Source organism: Enhydra lutris, unplaced genomic scaffold (genome assembly GCF_002288905.1).
Source record: "Enhydra lutris kenyoni isolate GAN:26980312 unplaced genomic scaffold, ASM228890v2 scaffoldscaffold44, whole genome shotgun sequence".
Lineage (NCBI taxonomy): Eukaryota > Metazoa > Chordata > Mammalia > Carnivora > Mustelidae > Enhydra > Enhydra lutris.
This window is the reverse complement of record NW_019154128.1, coordinates 3558158-3581337: the sequence shown is the minus strand read 5'-3', so window position 1 is coordinate 3581337 and position 23180 is coordinate 3558158. Positions and strand designations below refer to the sequence as shown.

General features: G+C 43.6%; 1 protein-coding gene across 2 annotated transcripts in view; it reads right to left on the bottom strand.

Annotated features, from left to right (window-relative positions):
- Positions 1-23180, bottom strand: part of LOC111155878 (UDP-glucuronate decarboxylase 1) — an 89145-nt gene that overhangs the window by 41435 nt on the left and 24530 nt on the right. Inside the window, exons 2-6 of one of the 2 annotated variants that reach the window (XM_022516326.1) lie at positions 21937-21964; positions 20586-20634; positions 19460-19503; positions 14015-14075; positions 5150-5330 (exon numbers count right to left, since the gene is read on the bottom strand). In XM_022516326.1, the coding sequence (XP_022372034.1) occupies positions 5150-5330; positions 14015-14075; positions 19460-19503; positions 20586-20634; positions 21937-21964 (363 nt within the window). Of the gene's footprint in view, positions 1-5149; positions 5331-14014; positions 14076-19459; positions 19504-20585; positions 20650-21936; positions 21965-23180 lie in introns of both variants that reach the window. The other variant, XM_022516325.1, reaches the window with a different exon arrangement.

Here is a 23180-nt window from a genome sequence, read left to right as displayed (position 1 = left end):
TCTCTAATACAAAGCTCACTTTGTGATAAAGTGCTGAATATCCCATGTACCTCACCGAGTACTGTGCTGAAACTGAAAGCAGAAGGGTGTTCTGGGTATGGAATGGTTGTAAATGTAGAGGGTGCTAACCCGTGATCGCTGGCTGATCAGGAGCTGCGGCCCCTGACATCGCCCAGCATCAAAAGAGGACAGGACTGCATGTCCCTAGCCCAGAATAAGATCCAGATTGAAAATTTGAAGTATGGGACCCCATGTGGCTCAGTAGGTTGGGTGTCTGACTTCCACTCAGGTCATGATCTCCAGCTCCTGGGAGGGAGTCGCCTATCAGCTCCCTGCTCAGCGGGGAGTCTGCTTCTCCCTTGTCCTGGGCTCCTTCCCCCTCCCCCACTCACGCACACACGCGTGCTCTCTCTCTCTCACGCCCCTCTCAAAAAAATAAAATCTGTAAAAAAAAAAAAAAATATTCAAAGTATGGTTTCCACTGAATGTGTACTATTATCACACCACTATAAAGGCAGAAGATGGTTTTAGTTGACCATTGTAAGTCAAGGATTGGCTAGACCTCCTTCCTCCCCCAGCAGAGTCAGCTCTGTTCTGAAAAAGCCTCCGGGGTCAGTGCTCAGTGTCCTGCATCCCTAATCCTTGCCTCCAGGAACACACGGCTCTTTCTCTAGAAACGCTTCCTTCTCAGGGAGCCGGCCTGCCGCGGACATCCGCTGGCCTGCCCTCCAGGCTGGAGCGAGGGGCTGCCCCAACGCTGAGCCTCCTTTCCACCATCTCCGTGGCCTGGCATCTCCCTCACAAAACCCGAACACACCCCGCTATCCCCAACCCTGGCTGGTCTGAAACTTCCCCGCACCCTTACTAGATGGGGAGGAAGGATTAACTTGGCTCCTTCCAGAGATTCACCATCTGAATTCAATGTCTCATTTGGTAAAATCCAGAGTTCTTTTAAAGCAATATAAAACCAGATTCTGTTATTTCAGTATTATAATTCTCTCCAGTGCAGCAGGGGGACACGGAGGCCTCTAACAGAACCCCAATGCCACCAGCACCGCTGGTCTTCATCAGTCTTACAATTCGTGACCACGTGGCCATCCCTGAATTCCCCGGTACCCCACTCTCAGCCCTGACCCAGGCTGTGTGGCAATCACTTTCTCCCTTCCCAATGCCACCACCACGTCCCGAGGGCAGACAACAGTTAATTTCCCACAGCAGTTACATCGCTAATGCCTCTGCTTCTGAAACTGAATGGTTACACTTTGAAAATAACAAGAGGAGGAAATCTGTGTGGAAGGAAAATGAATGAAGCTCTGCTACGGACATGCCAAATTAAGGGACACCACTGTTACCCCGTTACAACCCAGACAACTTGCCAGTCCCGGAAAACAAAGAAACCAAACCAAATCCCATAAAATGCTTCTGAGAGCTGAAGAACGTTCCGGCTATGGTGTCAATACCACATCAAGTGGGGGTTCCTTCACTAGGAAGAAGGGACTCAAAAGGAGAGGTATGTACCGAACACGGGGTGTACATACTTGTGATACACTGTCCCTCACAGAGGAGAGTGATTCTGTCACATCAGCAGGACATCTCGTTTGTCGCGGCTGAAAGCCTGATGTGCACTCTACACCAAATGGTAGTGCCCCTTAGGATGAGCACAGGCTGTGACACTTGATCAGAGGAAAAACTGATGGGGAGGTGAACTATGGCAGGTGCTGTCAGCACAAGGCAAGGACAGGTCAACTCAAGGGTGCCCTAAATCATGTCATCCTTTGTGTGACAACACCAAGGGGAGGGGGAAAACCAAACTGAGTTCATCTGGTTAAATTCATGCTGTGCCTGGCTTTGGTGAGGAGAGGAGGATCACGACCTGAGATGCACAGCTGTACCTACGAGTGGGATCCAGTGATAGTGCTCTTCTCCCCGTCCGGGGCTGAGTCAGGTGGGCACTGTCGGGGGAGAAGAGCAACGAGACGGGGAGGGAGTAGGGAGACTGTCCCGGGCATGTGTAAGAATCTTATGCTAAGGTCGGACAAAGTGAAAAACAGGCTTTAGAGTATGGAGGTGGAGAAATGTCTACTGCTCCCCCACACGGGGGCCACTCCCCCCACCAGCAAAGGGCAGAAGTGTGAACCCTTTCTTGTGTGAGTCCATTTGCTGGGTTCAGGTGTGTCTTCACACGGAGTCTACTGCCAGAAGTGGGAGAAACGGTCTCCAGTAGTGCTGGTGTCAAAGCTCGGAGGCAAAGCAGATAACTTATTTACCAACATACCATTTTTCCCCAGTTTTGGTTTCTCGGGATTACCGAAATTATGTGATCAATAGTTTTGTTTCACAAATGTTTACTGCCGTGTGCAAAGAAAGGGGAAAGAGGAATAATAATAGCATCTATCATTTGGGGAGCGCTTAGGAGGGCCCAGCCCCTGTGTTAAGTCCTTGACAAGGGCTCGGGCTGCACATTCCACGTGGCACAGAGGGACATCTTGTCCAGTGTTTATGCCAGGGCTCTGGTCTGGACTGTGGGGAAAGAACGTGTATAAACAGGAGTATCTTTAGGCTAGGATTTTACTGTATGCTAATTCATCTACTGATGTCCTAACAAACCTAGAGTCTAAAAAAAAAAAGTGCCCATTTATTATCTAGCAGGTCTGCAGATCAGAAGCCAAGCACGGTGTAGCCCAGCTGGTTCTCTCTCTGCCCTCACAGGCTGAAATCAGGTGTCAGGAGGGCTGCATTCCTGCCATTGGTGGGTGAGTCAAGCTGTTGGCAAAATTCAGGTCCATGAGGCTGCAGCACGGAGGTCGCCGTCTCCCTGCTGCTGGCTGTGGGCTGGGAGCTCCCAGAGGCCGCCTACAGGCTCTGGCTCAAGGCCACCTTCAGAGACAGTGGCCATGGGTCAAGTCCTCCTCACACTTTGAATCCCCCTATCCTCCCTAGCGCCTGTGGCCTTGGAGGCATCCCTGCTACCAGATCTCTCCCATTAGCTCCTCCACCCGCTGCCGCTGCCACTTTTCAATACTCGTGATTATGTGGGCCCACCCACATAATCCCAGGTAATCTCGGTGTCCTACTGCTGCCAGCTGATTCATGACCTTAATTCCACTAGCGAGGCCTTTCACTGCAGCACGCAGACTCCCAGGCTCTGCAATTCTGCCTGTGAGCGCCCTATGATGTGTGTTACCTCAATTTACCCTCACAGCAAACCCACAATCAAGGATCAAATCCGGGGGAACGTGAACCAATATATCTACTACCTAGATCATCTGGGTCACCTCACAAACGACAGCCTAACCCTGAAATAAATCCCTGATAGATTAAATAATCACATGTTTTTAAAAAAAAAATCACATAAACAAAAACACCGTGGCTCAATATTTCTCTATCCTTGGGACACTGAGAGCATAAAAGAAATTGAACAACAAACAGGGAAAATATACAGGTGAGACTGTAATTATAAAATTTCAATAGAATTAGAAGGCTAAAGCCAGAATTCGGGGGAGGGGCAAATGTTAAATATATACCAAATGATTAATATCCCTCTTACGAAGAACTCCCACGAAAAGCAAATTTTTTTAAAAAGGTAAAAGAACTAGATTTCTTTTGTGAATTTTAACATGTTAGGAAAAAAATCTAACTTTTTTAGTCAAAGAACCATGTGTTTTCTATCAAATTAGCAAACTATTTTGTTAGTTTTTGAAGATAATGCTCAGTGCTGGCAAAATTCACATTCAAAGTCTTTTATTAAGGAAATAAAATTCAGAGGAAGACAAGTTATAATAAAACATTGGAGAACATTTAAGGATAGGAGTAAATAAAGCACAGCATACCCATACTATGGGTATACTCAGCAACTCTAAGGTGTCAGTCTGAATCTATGGGTAAAAAAAGTTTTCCGCATTGATGTAGGTGGTGGGAAAATGGAACCTCCAAGTACAACCTCCTTGTACTGACATGCGAAAATGTCCATGACTGGGCCACGCAGAGGAGCAGAACACCACACCATCCATGCAGGAGGCGGGGGGGCGGGGGCGGTGATGATTCTGGAGCCTGAAACCTGAGGCTGAGTTCTGGCCTGACCACTTAAGAGCCCTACGGCTTTGAGAAGACCACAACCCAATACCAGTTTTCTGTAAATACGCAAGGGAGGATGATACCATTTACCTCTTGGGACTCTGGTCAGATTTCAGTGAGAATGAACGAGAAGGCTGGTGACCCCAAGAGGCCTGCTGAGCAAGCACCTGGTAGAGGTCCTCATCAGTACACCTCAGACAACCCCCCACTAGCCTCCTGAGGCTGTTGTAGCTGAGGGCCACACACTAGGTGAACTACAACACCAGAAACTTCTTTTCTCACAGTTCTAGAAAACAAGGTGTTGGCAAGGCCACCCTTCCCTCAAAGGCTCTAGGGAAGAATCCCTCCTTGCCTTGTAGGCAGTCCTTGACCTAGGGCTGCGTGGCCTCAATCTCGGCCCTGGTGTTCATGAGACCTGCACTTCTCCCCAGGCATCTGTGGCTTCTCCATTCTGTCCCTTATAGAGACACTTGCAACTGGAAATATGGCTCACCCGGGGCATCCAGGCTGATCTCGTCTTAAGATCCTTAATTTCGTCACATCCACAAAGACCTTTTCCCCCACGTAAGCTCACATTCGCAGATTCTGGGGATTAAGACATGGAAATATCTTTTTGGGGACCACCATCCAACCCACTACAGCCCCCAATCCCTGACTCCTTGAGAGTTGCAAAGTTACTGAGGCTTTAAACTCCTGATGTGGAATTTCACTGTTAAGTAGCGTTCCATACCAGTCAGCACCCTATAGGAAGCTCGAAGTATTTTCACACAAGTGGGGCAGGCACCGGATGTGTTATGCAGTGGGGAGGGTTGTGCACTGCACAAGCCCTTCTGGAATAGCCCATGATGCCCAGAGCCAGGAGTGCTGGGGACAGTGCAGTCAAACGCCCACACTGCCATCACTGCTCTTTATCATGGAAACTACGATAGTGCCTTGTACCCAGTAAGACCATTTCAGAAATGAGCCACAGCGCACACTCACTGTGGTCAGGGCAAAAGGCTCCGGCTGAAGACCGGTGGCTCTGGGGAGCCCATGCACCAGTCTCAATGCCCAGTCAGTGGCTGCTTTCTCTCACCTTCAATGTAGAGCGGCTCCACCACGTCGTGGTTAATGAGCTCGAAGTTCTCATGGCCGATCCAGTGTTCCACATTCCTTTTCCTGCCCGTGAAGAAGTTGTCCACCACAGTCACCTCATGGCCGTCCATCATGAGCTTGTCGGTGAGGTGGGAGCCCACGAAGCCCGCTCCTCCGGTTATCTGCACACGCCCCACGTCCCCAGAGAAAGCACAAGAGGACAGGGTGACTTTGGAGCAGCCACAATTTAAAACATGGGAGGACAGCAAGGAAGGAAGACATCAAGAGTTTACGGACAGCATCTTCGCTCTTCCTCCAGAACAAGTCGTCATACTACCACCAACCTCTAAGCAGCCTAAACACTGAAGCTACCACCCAGTCAACAGTGCAGAAAAATAGTTTCAAGTTTCCAAATGTCTCCTCTGACAGAGAATTTTACATCAAAAAGTTCTTATTTTACAACGGAGAGACACTGAACATCACTTGTCTAATTCTAGCACCACTCCTGCAAAGTTGCAGAATGACTTTCTTTTAAAAAGTGACTAGCAACATGCAGAGATTCGGTGAAGTACCAAATGATACAGGTGGTTTTTTTTAAACTGGACACAAAAACGTCATAAAAAAATGATTATCCTTCCATCTGCTTGTGGGAACAAATAAGAAATACTGTTTGCAAACCGGAGCTCAAAGTGATTAAGTTCTACCATTCGGTCACTGTCTGAGCGGAAGCACGACCACGGCATGGGATCCGCCGGCGGGCCCCACGGGGACACGATGCCGCTTCGGGGAGCAGGGGGCCGGCAATCTGTGCTTCCCAAACCTGAGCCACAACCAACATGAAGAGGCAATCACGACTGAAAGACACTGTTTAAACTAACAGAAAGGCTTTATTCAAATTACATGGTATAATTGGAGGGGGACAGAAAAAGCAGACTGCGTTTTAGGGAGGAAGGAGTGAGAAGAACGAACCCAGAAAGCAGAGCAGCCATGGGAAACCACCTCTCTGTCTTGTTCTGTTTTCTGTGCCATCTTCTCTGCCATCAAAACTTGCGTTCACCTCACCCTCCCTGTTCCGAACTGAAAGAATTAATGCCAGGAAAAAAAAAAAGCCAATTCTTCCAATGCTCTTACCGAAAAAGAAAAACCAAAAACCAAAAAACAAACAAAACACATAAAACCCTAGGTGTATGGTTTTAAAACATTTGGTTTGCCATGAAGTGCAGATAAAATCTGAATAAGTCAAATGTTTACCATGGGTGAAAGCAAAGCAGCCCGGGGCGAAGGAGGACCATCTGGGGGACAGGGAGGGGTCACGCCAGCCACGGAAGAACCCATCCACACCAATCGGACATTTGCATATGCTCTGACGACAATACACACACAGCTGGGCCGTGAACATCGTGCATGTGGACTGCATGGCTCCACTCTTAGGCCGATTTGTGTGCTGAAACACACAGGACAGGACTGTGACTGCAGTTCCTCTTCCTCACGATGTTCTTTGTAACATTTTCCTTTCCCCAGTTTATTTTCGTGTGAGAACAAAATATGTAATGCACATAACACACAGAACACGTGTGAACTGACTGTCCGTGTTATGGTAAGCGGGCCAGTCAAGAGCAGGCGAAGATTCAAGGTACAGGCGGATTCTCGACAGCACGTGGGAGTGGGGGACGGAGGGCCAGCGCCTCTCGCCTGCCAGTTATTCAAGGGTCAGCTGTATCACGGTTGAGAATGCGAATGGCTGGAAGGTCCTGACGCTCCACAGAATTCCATCAGCTGTATTCATTGTTTACGGAGAGCCCCATTTCCCAGATCCTCTGCTTCGCAAATAGGAAACAAGACACCCAAGGGATGAGAGTTTCTGACCATGATCCCCAGATCACTAGTGAGGACAAAATAAGCTCACAGTCTTCCTAATCTCATATTCTCTCCACTACCTATAGATTTGTCTGGTTCATGCTTTACCCTCAGCCTGCCTACATCTCACCTGTATACCTGAATGATGACCTGACAACAGAATTTTCAGGAAAAACACATGAATTCCAAATCTAGCTCTATGACTGCTTAACTTGAGGGGTGAACATTCATTTTATTTGGCCGCCTTTTCCTTGCATTTTCCCAAACCTTCCACAGTTCATAAACCAGAAAAATTACATCTCTTTTCAAAGAAATTTGACCTTCTTTAATGTAACTCTCTATCTATATGCAAGTATTTCTTAAACTGGGATGTTCTGTCACATGCTAACTTTATCTCCACACCTAAAATAACCAAGCAACTACTCACAGCCAGCAGAAATGCAGTATACTAAATTATACATGATTGCCTCCAACATTTTGCTAGTTTTAGCGGTAACATAAACGTGCTGGAAGCACCTCAGCCTTGCTTGAAATGCATTTGAACTGTTTTTCTTGAGCAAGTGCTTTCTATTGAAAACACTTAAAGATTTATGGAACATAGCTGGGTGGTTATACAATGTCTCTCACTAATCAATTTCAGCCCAATAGGCAAGCATTTCAAACAGAAACGAAATTGACAGAGTCTCATCACTTACAAGCATCCCCTGGAAAAACGAATAGCCAAACCCAGGCAATATCCTTTGAATAACAAGGAGCTAACCCAAAAAAGATAGTAAGAAGAAAGGACGGGAGACACCTCTTCCAGGGTAACTGAATAGGCCCCAGGCAGCTTCGCATGGCTCTGCAGTTATGAGCTCATCTCAACTGCCCGTACTTCCTGCTCTTGTGGGAGCTCACAGGCGGAGAACCTGGTCCAGTTCAAGGGAGGCAATCAAACTCAGGCTGCTCGGTAACGTCGGTAACGTCAGCAAGAAGAATGCCTTTGTAACAAATCCCTTCTTTGTGCCAAGGCACCCACAACCACTGAAAAGGCTTTGGGTTTTAGCAACAACGTGGCACCAGATGACTCTGAAATGTGGCTTAACCTAGGAGATGGACGAGGAGTGAAAGATGCTCAGCCCATTTATTGTGCTGGTGTGAAAAGTGAAATAAATTCATAATTCTCAGCATTGATGGGAAGATGATCAGAAAGGGATATAATAATAACCCTTGCAAGGCTGTGCAGGGTTCATATGTTAATGGGGGACATCAAATATTCTGATGATTCTGACATGTGGCAGCAGAAAGATTAAAAAAATTAATTTTTCTCTGCTGCTGAAGACACAGGTGTATTTCTCAATTCACGCTTAAGTGCCTACACGTTTTTGATATGGTAGAAATAATCCCAAAAGATGGGCGTACAAATATAACAGATGTTAGAGTCTGCTCAGGGTGAGATTTATGTAATAACTTCCAGAAGAAAACGGAGATTATGGGTATACACGGTTTAATATGGATTCAAGACTAGTACTTCCGTGTTTGGGATACACAGTCCTACAGCTGAAATATCAGGTAAAAGAACAAAAAAACCACCCTGTGTACCAACCATTTACATATCAAAGTCACAGATAAAACATTTCTTATAGAATGGCAACGTGAGGCGTTCCACAGACCTGTCCCCCAGCAAAAGAAAGGTAACTGGTGAGAATTCAAAAGCCTAACCATTTAAAGTCTCCGGAAATTGTCCTAAGGGTACACAGCAAATGAAGAAACATTTATGCAAGAAAATCTACTGAAATTCATTAAGAACAGAATCAGTGACACTGGAGCCATGGCCCACTCCCACCTTCTACCCTTCACCCTCATAGTTTAGAGTGGGTGCTGTTAGCTGGGGCCAAGACAATGGTGCTCCTGGTCAAAAGATAATGGTATCTCACCAGATAGGGGCAGGCCACCCACACTTCTCATGCCCCACCCCCAGCCCCCTGAGCCACACAGGCTCAATTAGTGAGGCGTGAGCCAAGTGATTAAGAGACCTTCATCCTCCAGCTCCTGCTCCCATGGCAGAAGCTCTATTCCAGGAATGGCACACTGTGACTGAAGTAATGGGCTTGTGGTCACCCTTGCCCGAGAACACTCACGGAGTGGATTCCACGCCCAGAAAAGCAAGGCAAGAAGACCAGGGGTACTGCTCCTGCCAGCCCCCTGCTTGTAAGCAGGAAAGTCACTCCCTCCTCTCCACAGTCCTGGCTCAGAGGTTTCCCCTTGGGGGATGAGGCAGTGAATAAAAACACAGGAGCTCCAAAGCTCTCCCCAGAGAAAGAGACTTAATTTGAAAGAGAAAGTGGAGAAGTTCAAGCCTAAAGGTTATCTCAAAAACCCTGGAGATTTAAGTGGTAAGCAACAGAAAGGAGCCTGGTAGTTCTAGGAGGACAAGCTTAGCCCCAGGCCAGCCAGTTTAGTAATGAGAGCCAGGGAAAGACAGGCCCAAGAGTCCTCTTGGGGTCAGAGCAAACCTCAAAGACTGGCCTAAAAATCTACTGCTGCAAAGGGGCCAGAATTTAACGGGATCAGACTGAGAAGCAATTTAAGCAAAGCATTGGTTACAGCAAGCTTGCTCAACTAGCAATTACTGGGGCCTACTGGTTAGTGTGTGATACCACACAGGCAGACAGCTTAACAGAGCAATCAGGCTACGAGATGGTCAACAAGAGCCTGCTAGAACCGCTGGATCCCAGGATGACAGTGTCCATCACCAAGGCTGTGGCCTCTGGGCAGCAACCATCAGAGTCCCATACTCCAGGGGAGCAGACATCACTGAAGGAGAACAGCCAAGTCACTAAACAAGTATATACACAAGAAAAAATAAAACAAGGCTTGGTGAAAGGGGAGAAGAGTACCCAGGGACCTGGACCCAGGAAAACCACCAAGAGGCAAAAACTGCCTATGTCAGGGCCCAGCTGTCACCTTCAACAGTCCTCAAGTCAGCCAGCATAAACAAGTTCGGGAGAATGGAAGGAAACCAGAAGTAAACAGAGACTAAAAAGAGAAAAAAATACAAAATAGAAACAAATGGAAATTTGGGGGTTGGTAAGTATAGAAAAACTCATGACAGAGAGTCAACAACTGATTGGATATGGCAGAAGGAAGAAAGCAAAGCTGAGGATAAATCGAGTGTTTGTGCAACCTGAAGAGCAGAGGGAAAAAAGAAAGGGAAGTGGATTGCCTCAGACCAGTACGAGATACCAACAAACACACCAAGACGCATGTAATGGGAGCACCGGAAAGGAAGAAAGGGAGGAACGGAAAAAACAGTCGAAGAAATAATGGCTGAAGAGTTCCCCAGACTCACGGGACATATGAATGTACACATTCGAGAAGCTGCACAAACTCCATGTAAGCAGGATAAATGCAAACACAGATGCATGGACTCAGATCATCCTAAAAATGCTGAAAATCAGAGACAAAGAGGAAATTCTGTAAGCATTTGGACTGGGTTAAATACTGCCCTACAAAAGTTATATCCGTCTTAATCTTAGAACATGACCTTATCTGTAAATAGGGTGGCTGCAGATGTAATCAGTTGAGATCCGGTCATGCCGGAGTAGGGTAAACTGTGGATCCCGTATGAGACACATGGGAGAACACCATGTGATGATGGACACAAGGACTGGATGGATGTGTCTCTACAAGGCAAGGAATCCAGGAACCAGTGGCAACAACCAGAAGCTAAGAGAAAGGCGTGAAACAGACTTCCTTCTAGAAACTTCAGGGAGAGCACGGCCCTGCCAACACCCTGACATCAGAATTTTAGCTTCCAGTAGTGGGAGAATTTCAGTTTCTGTTGTTTTAAGCTATGAACACATGACTGTGGCAGTGGCCCACGGAAAGTAGACAGGAGACAAAGAAAAGGACTCCTCACGCACAAGGGACCCTCACCATGACCAAAAGCCTACTGTCTATCTCAACTAGCGGAGGAAGCAGTGGGGTAACACATTCAAAGAAAAGAAAGAAAACTGTCAGCCAAGAATTTTATATAGAACTCAAACTTCTAAAACTGAAAAACAAAAACAGATACACAAAAAATGAGAGTATTTATTGCCAATAGCCAGCATATAAGAAAAACTAAACAATGTTCTTCAGGCTGAAGCCAAATGATCCCAGGCAGCATTTCCCACAGAGGAAACAAAAGGGGGAAGAACAAATAAAGGAATAAGGTAATTATAAAAGACAATATATGATGGCACACTCTCCTTTCCACTCTTGATCGATTTAAAGACCAAATTGTATAGCATAATGTGAACATACTTAAAGCCCACAGATCCATATACTTAAATGACACAATGATAAACTGCGTTATGTATATTCCACCATTGCCACAACAGCAAAAACAACTGTATAAAATAATATGCATATTACTATATTATTTGCCTTGTAAAAAAAAAAATACATTTGCCACAGCAGCATGAAGAGGGTAGGTAGGAGCAAAGTTGTATTGCCGTAAGGCAATGACATCAAAAGTTTACTCAAACCCACAGGAACAATGAAGGAAACTAGACAGGGAAATGAAAAGGATCATGTAACAAGTTCTGTAAATACATCTTTCCTCTCCTTTATTCCCTCAGCTTATTTACAAGATATAAAATTTAAAAATAATAAAATATAAAATAATTATAATAATGCACTGTGGCGTTTGTAACTTGGACTACAGTGATACATAGAATGCAGAGAAATGATATCACAAGAAGGGTTGGGTAACAGAACTATGTGGGAGTAGCATTTCTGTATCTCACTGGAACTCAGTATAAAGCTGAAGTAGTGTGTCCTGAGATAAAATATAGATGGTAAGCACTAGAATAAATAGCAACAAAATGAATTTTCAAAATACATAAAAAACAATTAGAGGAATTCAAATGTCACATAAGAAAAGATTTACTTAATGCATAAGAAAAGAAAAATGGAAGGTTGGAGGAACAAAGAAGATATGAGGCATACGGGAAACACAAAATAAAATGGCAATTATAAATCCAACTATGTTGGTAATAACATTAAATGTGAATGGATTAAGCCAACCACCCAAAAGGCACCCAAATTGGAAAATAACAAAACAAAACAAGGTCCAGCTATACTAAATCTTAAGGGAACACACAAGACTGGAAGATACAATGTGCTGAATGTAAAGAAGTAGAACATACACTTTTTTGGAAACAGTGAGAAAGCTGGAGTGGCTATGATGATATCAGACAAAATAAATTTTAAAACAAAAAAATGTTAAGAGATAAAGAGGGGCATTTAATAATGATAAAAGAGTCAATCCATCAAGCAGATATAAGGGTTTTAAACATTTAGGCACCTAATAAGAGACCCAAGATATACACAAAGCAAAAGTTGAGAAAATTGAAGGAAGAATTAGAGATTTTGACAATAGTTGGAGGCATCAACACCTCACTCCTAATAATGGACAGAACTATTAAGATTAGCAAGAAAAAGAAGGACTTGAAAAACATCCAATCCAGCTAGACCTAACAGATGTCTACAGAACACTCAACAACAGCACAATACACAGTCCTTTTAAGAGTACATGAGGGGAGCCTGGCTGGCTCAGGTGATGGAGCATGAGACTCTGGATCCTAAGATGAGGAACAGGACAAGGATGTCTGCTCTTCCCACTTTTATCCAACACTGTACTAGGTAGGGTTCTAGCCAGGACAATTAGGCAAGGAAGTGAACTAGAAAGCATCCTTCCTGATAAGCCAAAAGTTAAACTTCCCATAATCTCAGATGACATAATCTTCAACAGTACATAAAAATCCTCAGGAATCTACTCAAAACTATTAGAACCCAATGATTTCAGCAAAGTTGCAGGGTATTAGAAAATACAAATATCTATTGTATTTCTATTTACTTGCAATACAAAACATAAGAATGAAACTAAAAAACAATTCCAGTTATGCTAACATCAGAAATAAACACTTTAGAATAAATCTAACAAAACTGTAAAACTATACTCTGAAAACTACAAAAGGAATGTTAAAAAAATTAATGAAAACCTAAATAAATAGAAAGACACCCTGTGTTCAAGGATCAGAAGACAATATTAAGATGAAAATACTGCCCAAATTCATCCACAGATTCAATGTGGTCTGTATCAAAAACTCAAGTGGCTTCTTTTAACAAACAGATGAGCTAACCCTAAAATTTACCAGGAACTATAAGGGATCCAGAATAGTCAAAACTATCTTGAAAAGGAAGACAAAGTGGAAGGATTCACACTTCCCAATTTCAAAACTTACTATAAAGTTACAGTAACCAAGACAGTGGTACTGGCATAAGGAGAGACAGGGTCAATGGAACAGAACTACAAGTCTAGAAAAAAATACTTTCATGTATGATCAGCTGATTGTTGACGAGTGTGCCAAGACAATTCAATGGGTCATGATTCGTCTCGACAGCCGGTGGCACTAGATATATACCCAAGAGAACTGAAAAACCATGTCTGCAAAACACTTGTATACCTATGTTTCATAGCCCCATTATGCACAATGGCCTCCAAGTAGAAACCACCCCAAATGTCCATCAATTGATGAAACGGATAAACAAAATGTGGTACCTCCATAATATGGAATATTATCCAGCCACAGACAGGAATGAAGTACTGATTTATGCTACAGAATGGATAAACTTTAGAAACGTTACTACAAGTTTAAGAAATCAGATCCTAAAGACCACATATTGTATCATTTCATTCATCGGAAATGTCCAAAATGGGCAAATACATTGAGACAGAAAGTAGTTTCAGTAATTGCCAGGAGCTGGGAGGAGAATGGCTGACAACAGGGATGGGGTTTCTCCCTGGAGTGATGAAAATATTCTGGAATTAGAATGGAGTGCTGTCGGAGGACTTTGTGAACACACTATAAACCAGTAAACTGTATATTCTGTATGGGTGACTTATGGTATGTGAAGTATACTTCTATTTAAAAAGCCAGTTTTTTGATATTATAAATATTAATCAGATGTACAAACTTACCAAAATTCTTTTACGGTCCTTTTCTGATAAAAATTTTACTGGTGGGTATTTCTGGGTAAAGCTGTAGAAAAAGAAGAGATGAGAAAAAGAAAAGTCAAACCTCTCCTGTGAGGATTTTCTCTACGACCATCAAAACAAAGGTAGATTGTGGCATTATTATTGTCCGCTACTTCTATCCACTCCAAGTGAGGGCTGTAGGAACAAGCGGTTATTGGCTCATTTGAATTCAAGAAATATGCAACCACTTCTTGTGTGGAATTAAGCTGAGGATAGAGATTCCATCTCGGAGAAGGGAAAATTTACCAAGGTACAGGCTATGAACAGCCAGAGCTAACACAAAATAAGGGAGGTGGTGGCCTCCTTACAATGCTGTGTGGAGAGGTCTGGAAGGAAGAAAGAAGCTGCGTGAAGTTACAGACAGACCCAAAGCAGGACACCGTGCCTTTGCAAGGGGAAGAAAAGAAAAAACTAAGCCTGTTTCCTCATTCTGGGCAACTTCACAACTGCAGCATCTCCTTCTGCACCGGTGCCCCCGGACAAAATGGCGGGGCAAGAGGCACTTTCCACCTCCCATGGTCTGCTCTGAACCCACCTTAAGTCTTACCTTATAATGCCTCTTCCCCCCAGGAAAGGTCCCATGGGTCCCCAACCCCTACTGATGTTTTGGGAGCAGGGCAGTACAAGCGGCAGATTAAAGATCAAATGAGAGTTGATAAATGCAGATTTGAAATATCCATTCTTAAAGTGGTTAAGTGGTTCAGTTAGGAACAAAAGTGCTTTTAGTAAATTCAGAGAAACCAACTTTACAGTCATTATTTTAATTGGAGAGGTGCCGGGGGCACTGTCTCATCCCCTCTACATCCCAGCTGGGATACAGAAGGCATTTGCTTAATGGTCGCTGAACTGAACAGACTATGACAGGTCATTAGACAGAAGACCTTGAAGCAAGTGTTTCTCATCTCTTGGACGAGTGGAAACATGGTTAAATTGGAGCTTGGGGCAGGAGGGCTTTCTTTTACGATGCAGATGAATTCCCTTATTAAGAGCTTCCAGATTCTCCAAAGGTCAAGTTCCTCTTGCAGACTACAAAACCAGGCAGGCAGGTGGGCGAATCTGAGGGAGTGAGTGAGAACCTTGGCCACCCCCCTTTCTAGTTCTGTGACCCAGACCCCCCAAGAGCTCTGTGCACCTCAGGGCTTCCTGCTGTCAAGGGGTAATCACAGCACCTTCCCCAGAGAGCTGCCCTGCAGGAGCTGTCCTCACCACAGGCAGCAGGGAATGGCCAAGTGAATGTTCTCACAGTGGCTGTGGGGCAGGGCACATTCTTCCTGCTCGAACAGTGGAAGCCTTCTGGGAGCCTGACAGATGCCTTGTTTGTGAAGTGACACTTCTTGTCACTCCAAATACTTTCTCCATCAGTCAGCTGGAGGGTGGCCAAGCAAACCACAGCACTGGCTGTGTGCCCCCCTCACATGGTCCCAACATCCATTCTCTTCTCTGAGCACCTCACATCCACCATCCAGCCTCAATCCCAAATTCCACAGCCAGCCATGTGGTGCACCTACGGTGTCTCTCTCCTTCCAGGCTGACCCTCTCCCCACCTGCCCACTGTCACCCATTTATTCCGGAGAGAGAATAGCAAACAGTTTTCTTATAGGAAATACAGTTCAATAAAACTGAAGGAAATTTGTAAGTGCCTGACACACAGTCACATGTGGAATACAGACTGATAAACCTACTTCAAACACTGTGTGCTAAAAACCTTTAAAATAAACAAAAACAGTGCTCGCTTCGGCAGCACATATACTAAAATAAACAAAAACACTGGCTGGGCTTCTTGCTTTGTTCTTCTTCAACATGTAGCAACCAAGTTTCAGATTTCATACGTATGATCAAGTTATTAAACTGTTGGCAGAACTCTCTTACAACCCTCATTTCTTCCTTAGAGAAGTCAGGCACACAAAGCCAGAAATAAGAGCAGGGGTAAGCTCCATCAGGGTCCTCCTCAGTCTGCACTTACACCGTTTGCCTTCCTGCAGTCACGGATGACAGAGCTGGGAGGGTGTGTGGGGGGACTGTGTGAGGTGACTCTGAGGTGAGTGCGTTAAGGGGACTGCGTGAGGTGACTGCGTAAGGGAACTGCATGAGGGGACTGTGAGAGGTGACTCTCACGTGAGGGGACTGGGTGAGGTGACTCTGAGGGGACTGTGTGAAGTGACTCTCAGGTGACTGCATGAGGGGACTGCGTAAAGGGACTGTGTGAAGTGACTGTATGAGGGGACTGCATGAGGGGAATGCGTGAGGGGACCCTCAGGTGACTGCGTGAGGGGACTGAGTGGTAACTCTGAGGTGATTGTGTGAAGGGACCGTGCGAGGTGACTGCATGAGGTAACTCTGAGGTGACAGCGTGAGGGGACTGTATGAGGTGACCCTGAGGAGACTGCGTGAGGGGACTGTACGATATGACTCCGCTGTGGTGCTAGCTGAGCCATACCTTTAGCACGCCACTGAGACATCCCCCACTGCGCTTTACCAGTACTGGGCAAAGTGGCCAAGGGAAAGGCACATGCTTCTTTAAAGACCTGAAATAGGTTAAAACCCTATGCAGTGGTGCACTGGCTCATCCATCCATTCATTTATTCAGGAATTTTTTTATCGGGCTCCTATTCTATGCCATACACTGAGGACACAGAAGCAAACAACACAGAGAGGCAAGGCCCTGCCCACGTGAAGCCTGCATTCTGCATTTCTGAGTGTGAGAGAGATAAGCAAGGGAGGTAAATGAAGCAGGAATTGAATAATGGATCTCTTCTTTCCACCCGAAATTAATCTTTTAGTAATTATTTAATGCCATTCTAGACTCTAACCTTCCTGTTCATGAAGGTAGCCAGCAAGAAGCATTTTTACTTAGAAGTTAAATTCTCATCATCACTTGCTATTTATTCACAGAACATTTAAAGATATTGAGATGAAATTAAATGGGAGGCAATCAAACTGTTAAGAAATGGGGGATACAGTACAGAAGAGAAAAACTCACATAACCCACTTATTCAGGCTTCTAGAATGGCGTTGTTCCCATTTATCTTCCTGTATACATATAATCCCTACCTTTCAAAAATATCCTTATTTCCTGGGGGTCACTTTGCCCCCAAATGACAAGCACATCAAGACAACATAGTCCAGTTATGTTCTTATCTCGCTCGTGTCAAGGTGGGTGTTTGATCATTCTTATCATACAAATCACTCAGGAAAAATAAAACCAGACAGAGCTCCATTGATTTCTACCACAAAGGCATGTCCATACTTGACTTTCTAGCTAACACAACAACCTTGGCTCATCTGTCACCTGACTTGCTCACCAACCTAGAGACCAGAACCATTTTAGGATGAGTAACTAGTAAAGAAGAAATAAGGAGAAAACACTTAACCTCTGCACCTATCTTAAAGGTAACTCTCAGTTTGATAAGAATGAGTTACTGGTATATTCTTCAAGATTATATTTATACTTGTGCTTTACTTTCCCGAATTTGAAAAAAACAAAGAACATCACATAAGTATCAAAAGGAATCATAAAATTCTCCAATTTCAAAAGATCATGTGTGTAAACCATTGCCTTAGGGAAGTTATCCAATTAATTCACTTTTCACAAATATTACTCTCTAAAAAAGATATCAGTGGTGAGCAATTTTTTTTTGGCAGGGGGGTGGGCAACATAAAACCTGGTGGGTTATTCTTACCATACACAATTTTTAGTTCCTAATTAAAATCTCTCAAATTATTCCAGTCTTACTGAAGGTAGGATTTCTGGCTCCCACCCAATGCAATGTTATAAAACAATTTAATTTCAGCCCAAATGATGGCAAGAAAATTTAAAGGACAAATAACAAATTTGTATTACTTAACATGATCTGTTATAACTTTTTGTCCTGTAAGAGCTGAAATTAAGTTTCCTGACAGCATATAAACTATCAGTTGAAGACAAGAAGAAAACGAATGAACACATTTTGTTTGATGACTCTTCTCCACCCTTAGTTCTCTTTGATCATTTATTGAAAATACTGAACCCAAAGAAAAACTAGCTTTCCATTTCCTCCTTTTTAATCTGGGCTTGACAAAAGGTTCCTACAATCCCAATGCAGATCATCCCAATTCATCCCAAGAAAAGAAACAAAACAAAATATTACATAAATGCTGGGTGAGTGTTTTTACTTCTCTTTTTTAAACTTCTGAAGACCAACTCTGGACACACAGTTTCCCCAATAAACTCAAGGGAAAAAGTTCTAGCACCTGGAGCTCAATTATTTTAGAGACAGAATGTGGGTGCAGCAGAGACACACATGGCAGGCAGAGGGTTGGGAGTTGGGGGGTGTGGAAGACCATGATAAAAAGGGAGGGATAACTTGCTTTGGCATCTGATTCAAATATGTTCCCACTGTATTATATGATTCCTCCCTTCCATCCACTTTATCTGGACTCAGTTCTGGAACCTTCCTGATGTATGGTGACAAGCAAATAACTGACCCTAATTTCTTATAGTACTTACACACAGTACTAGGTTTTAGGTCCTCCAGCTTTATTTTCTTATTCTGGAATTCTCCCAAACTAATCAATATATGAGAGAAACCACACGAATTCCCTGTGCAACTTAAAAGAAGGTAAGACTTAGCTTCAACTTGTATGCCATGAATTTGCAGGAACTGAGAAAGTCAAAGAATTTGGAAAAGGAAGATTACAACACCGTAGAGCCTCTCTTCTTCTAATGTTTGGACTATTTGAGTATCATTCAAATCAGGGTTAAAAAACCCAACAAGGGGCGCCTGGGTGGCTCAGAGGGTTAAGCCCCTGCCTTCAGCTCAGGTCATAGTCTCAGGGTCCTGGGATCGAGCCCTGCATCAGGCTCTCTGCTCAGCGGGGTGCCTGCTTCTCCTTCTCTCTCTGCCTTCCTCTCTTCCTACTTGTGATCTCTGTCAAATAAATTTAAAAAAAAAAACAAAAACCAACAAAAATTTTTTGTGTCCATTAGTTTACATCATCGTAGTTTGTAGAAATCAAACTGACAGAGGGTAATAGAGGAAGGACTTTTAATGCAGGATCTGTGTAGTTGGGCTTTAGGAAGACTCCTGAAAAAATAACTTTATTAAAATAAATAATTTTTTCTAGAGACAAAAAAAGCTTCCATAGTTTTCATAAGAAATAGTTCATAATGACAAAAGAAAAAAAAAAAAAAAAAGATTTAAAAACATTGCATCCAAATTTTACAGTAAACATCTACCTTCTCACAGAAAAGTTCCTGTGTTGAAAGTGCCTGGTATTTTTCATATTATGGAATAACACAGATTAAAAAAAAAAAGAATTAATTATACAGTTGAGATGAATTTGTATCAGATACTGACAAAGTCACTAAGAAAGAAGTATTTTCCAAAAAACCTCCAAAAGTGCACGTACCTTTTTTCCAAATCTCTGATTTTCTCTCTCAGTGGTTCAACGATCTAAAACAAAAATAACCAAGATCAATTTTGAAGTAAAGACAGTTCTCCACCACTTCCCCCCTCTCTGATGTTCCACATGGGCACGACATCAGGCAAAACAGATTTTAACTTCCTCTTCTATCCACTTCCACTTTAAAATTACGTTATATCACTTGAATCACAAGTCAAGAAGCAAGGTGATACACTGCATGCTGCAACTCTTACTTTACTGACAGTTAAGTCTCTGAGAAAATAAACCTTTAAATTTCCTTACAACAAGCAAGGTGGTTGAGGCTCACCTCAGGCAGTTCAACACCGCCCTCTTCTTTTCAGGAGAAAGAATCCCCTCAATGCTGCCCTCAAAGCTTAATCTCTTGTTTCTGTACATTATCTCCACGTCATCTGCTCAGCACACGAATGGAGGGCAGGCTGTGAGCAGACCCACATCCCTGTGTGTTAACACTGCAAGCTGGGGCAGAAGGACAAGAGCAATCCAAGAGCGTCCCTGCCACTGTGACATCTGGCTTCAGATCAAAATGACAGACTCCCCTTCTCCTCCTGCAGCCCACATTACAGCTGCGTACCTATGTCTACAATTAACTGACTAAAAACACAAGCAATTATTTTTAAGTAGAAGGTAGATAACCAGAGGAGCTAGCTTTCCGTAAGCAGGTGTGGGCTTCCCCATCTGTGCACATGGACACTCCCTATGTTCCCCAAGTTCCAGCATCTGAGTTGGGCCGGTTCTCCTTACAGCACCTGCTGGGGTGAGCGGATGCTGGCACTGGCCTCCATTCCTGGTGAAGGTACTCACTTCTCTTTCTCTAAGAAATTCTGGGAAGGTCACTTAAAAAGTCAGACAAACTCGTAAATCCATTTTGCCTCTGAGGTAGAATTTACAGTACATCACACCTTGATCAAATGGACAAATGCTAACCCAGAGGAAAGGCTCCTCTAAATAAGGGAGTAATTCCTGAGGAGATGTTTTCAAAATCACGGGTTAGCATCAGGCTTCCCCAAGAAAGGTACAAGCACAAGAGAAGGAACTGAAATTGACAAACATAACAAAAAAACAGGAGCAAAATACAGGAAAGGGAACCAACCTCTTCAATCTTGCTCTCAATTTTGAGTTCGCCATTTTCCTGGATCGACCTGTTGAGTAGAAAGCTGCGAAACTGAGATCCATTGAGAGGCTTGATGACCTCAAGACCTAATTCTGAACAGATGACAACACAAACCAAAGGCTGCAGACCAACTTCCACTCCCCTTCCCAAAAACATCAGTCTCCGGTTCCAGATTCCTTCCAGAAGGGGGTGCACCCGAGGAATGGAAGACAATGGAGGAGAGGAAATCTCCAATACATCTCACCGGCTCACCTTTACCTTGTAAGTGTTATTCCTAGTCCACTAAAATAATCTCACTTTCACGTTATGCTCAACACGGGATTTTAAAGTGGAGGCAGGAAGTTTGTCTACAGGAGTCCAAGTCTCTCTGCTGGGCTTTCCTGGGGATTTGAGGCAAAATGGAGCTTTGCCAAGTAAAAAAACAAGAGTTCCTTTAAATGAGATCTGAGCACCCCTCCTAGCCACACACAGAAAGTCTTTGTCAGGAGATACTCATGCCCGGGTGGTAGGAATCATATCCACACCACCTCACTGACATTGCAAAATCTACTCAATACGAAAGGCCTGGTGGGGGCACAGCAACGCTTTACCTTAGTAGCATCTGACTGCCAAGCCCACCACCAGCACCGCATGATCGCTGCTCTTTTATTTTTACTACCAAGGAATACAAAGTGAAACAAATTTTTCTTTAAATGTAAATCTGTACTAACAGCAGCAGACTTGTTTTTACAATGAGTGCTTATTAATTTTCTTTTTTCTTTTTTTTTTAAGAATCTCAACACAGGATTTTACTCTTCTGTGTGTCCCTCCTATGTTTATCACAAAGCACAAATAACTCGCCCTGGAGCCGGAAGGCTCCTCAGGGCTGAGTCCTGAGATAAACAGGTGGCGGCAGAATCCACAGGGTCTGCTTCCAGAGCCTGGGGCCAGCCGTGCTTTCCTACAGATGCCCCCTTTTCAAAAGGCTTTGAAAAGGTACACCCCCACCATACGCTTTGTTCAAGCCACCCAGGAACACAATCACATTTTAGCAGGGCAGAAGCTAGGGTCAACCCTTTCCAGTGTACAAAAGGAGGGAAGGGACCCTGAGGTGGGCAATGCAGAGGAGCCAGCCAGTAAAAATGGGCTTTCCCTGAGTAAATAGTAAGATCCGATGTATTCCTGGAGAATATCCATAAGAAAAAAAGAGAAAGCTCAGGTGTGAATAGCAAAAAAGAAGTTTCATTTTTAAACTCTTCAATTAGCCCATGCCACCTACAGTCTATCTGTAATAACTGAAATGTATCTATAAACCCAAACCACAACATCCAAATTATTAAAAAAAAGTTACCTCATATTAACGAAGTTGCCCCACACAGCTGGAAGGGAAAGAAGAATAAAATAGGTCAATATTTAACTTCGTGATATTCAAGGATTCCAACTAGTACAATTTTAATGTTTAACCAATATTTTCAAGTACACTAAGGAATCTAAATTACAGCTCAGGAAGACAACAAAATGAACACTTTTGAAGTATTAAGTCCTACTAAATAAGTGAAAAAAGGACCTGATACATCTCTTTAATTTTGGAATATCTCTTTTGGGGTCTGGAGTTCAACGATATTTGTGTTTTGATAAATAGCATGTCCCCAACCTTTGTCTGAGAAAGTCACAAGCATCAAAGAACTGCATGTCTGAAAACAAGATCCTAGGGCTCAGTCTAGCCTTTTCCTTTAAATGTCCATGGAAACCAAAACCCAGACAGGTTAGATAACTGCCTGGCCTGACTCTGTGGCTTAACTTCACCTGGAAGCCCATCCTTTCTCTCACACTTTCCACATCTCTCTTGGAGTCTAGTTTCTCATCTGCAGGCCTGCTTCCTTGATTACAGATACCTGGAGGGCGGGTTTCATGTGTACACAGCTGGTGCTCAATAAATGTAAATAAACTAGCCCAGCTACCCCAGTGAAGTTTTGCCGTGGATGACTTTAAAAATACAGACTATGAGCCACCATGTGAAATTACCGAACAGAGAATTATTTAATAAAGAAACCTTTCCCACGAATGAGTGTCTTTAATATTTGTACTCATTCCTCTTTAGCCCGCCTGTAGTCATTCCTCAAATACTGAATAACTCTTAAAGGCAAGATGCTCTTAGGTGTTAGAGAAAGACAGAGAGCAAATGCAAACATCCCCACCCACCCCCCAGCCCTGAAGACAGTGATTCTGTGAGCTCAGGAATGCCTTCAGGTTAGGATCTACTCCCAGCCATCTTCTTATTGTCATTGTCTGGTATACAGTAGGGGTTTAATAAATGTTTGCCAACTAGGATTCAGTTTCCAAAATCACATGTTGCTGATTCTATACAATCACATTCCTCTCCAGAGTAGTAAGGAACAGATACAAAAGAGAGCAATAAATAACTAAATAAAAGTGGCAAATAAGCAAGAAATGGGAAAATTAAAATAAACCCATACCATATTCCTTATTCATTAAAAAAAAGAATGTTTATACCTTTGGACCATGTGAGCTTACTTTTGAGTATTAACCTCAAGATATACATATACACAGGAAAGCCACCTTTACAAATCATGG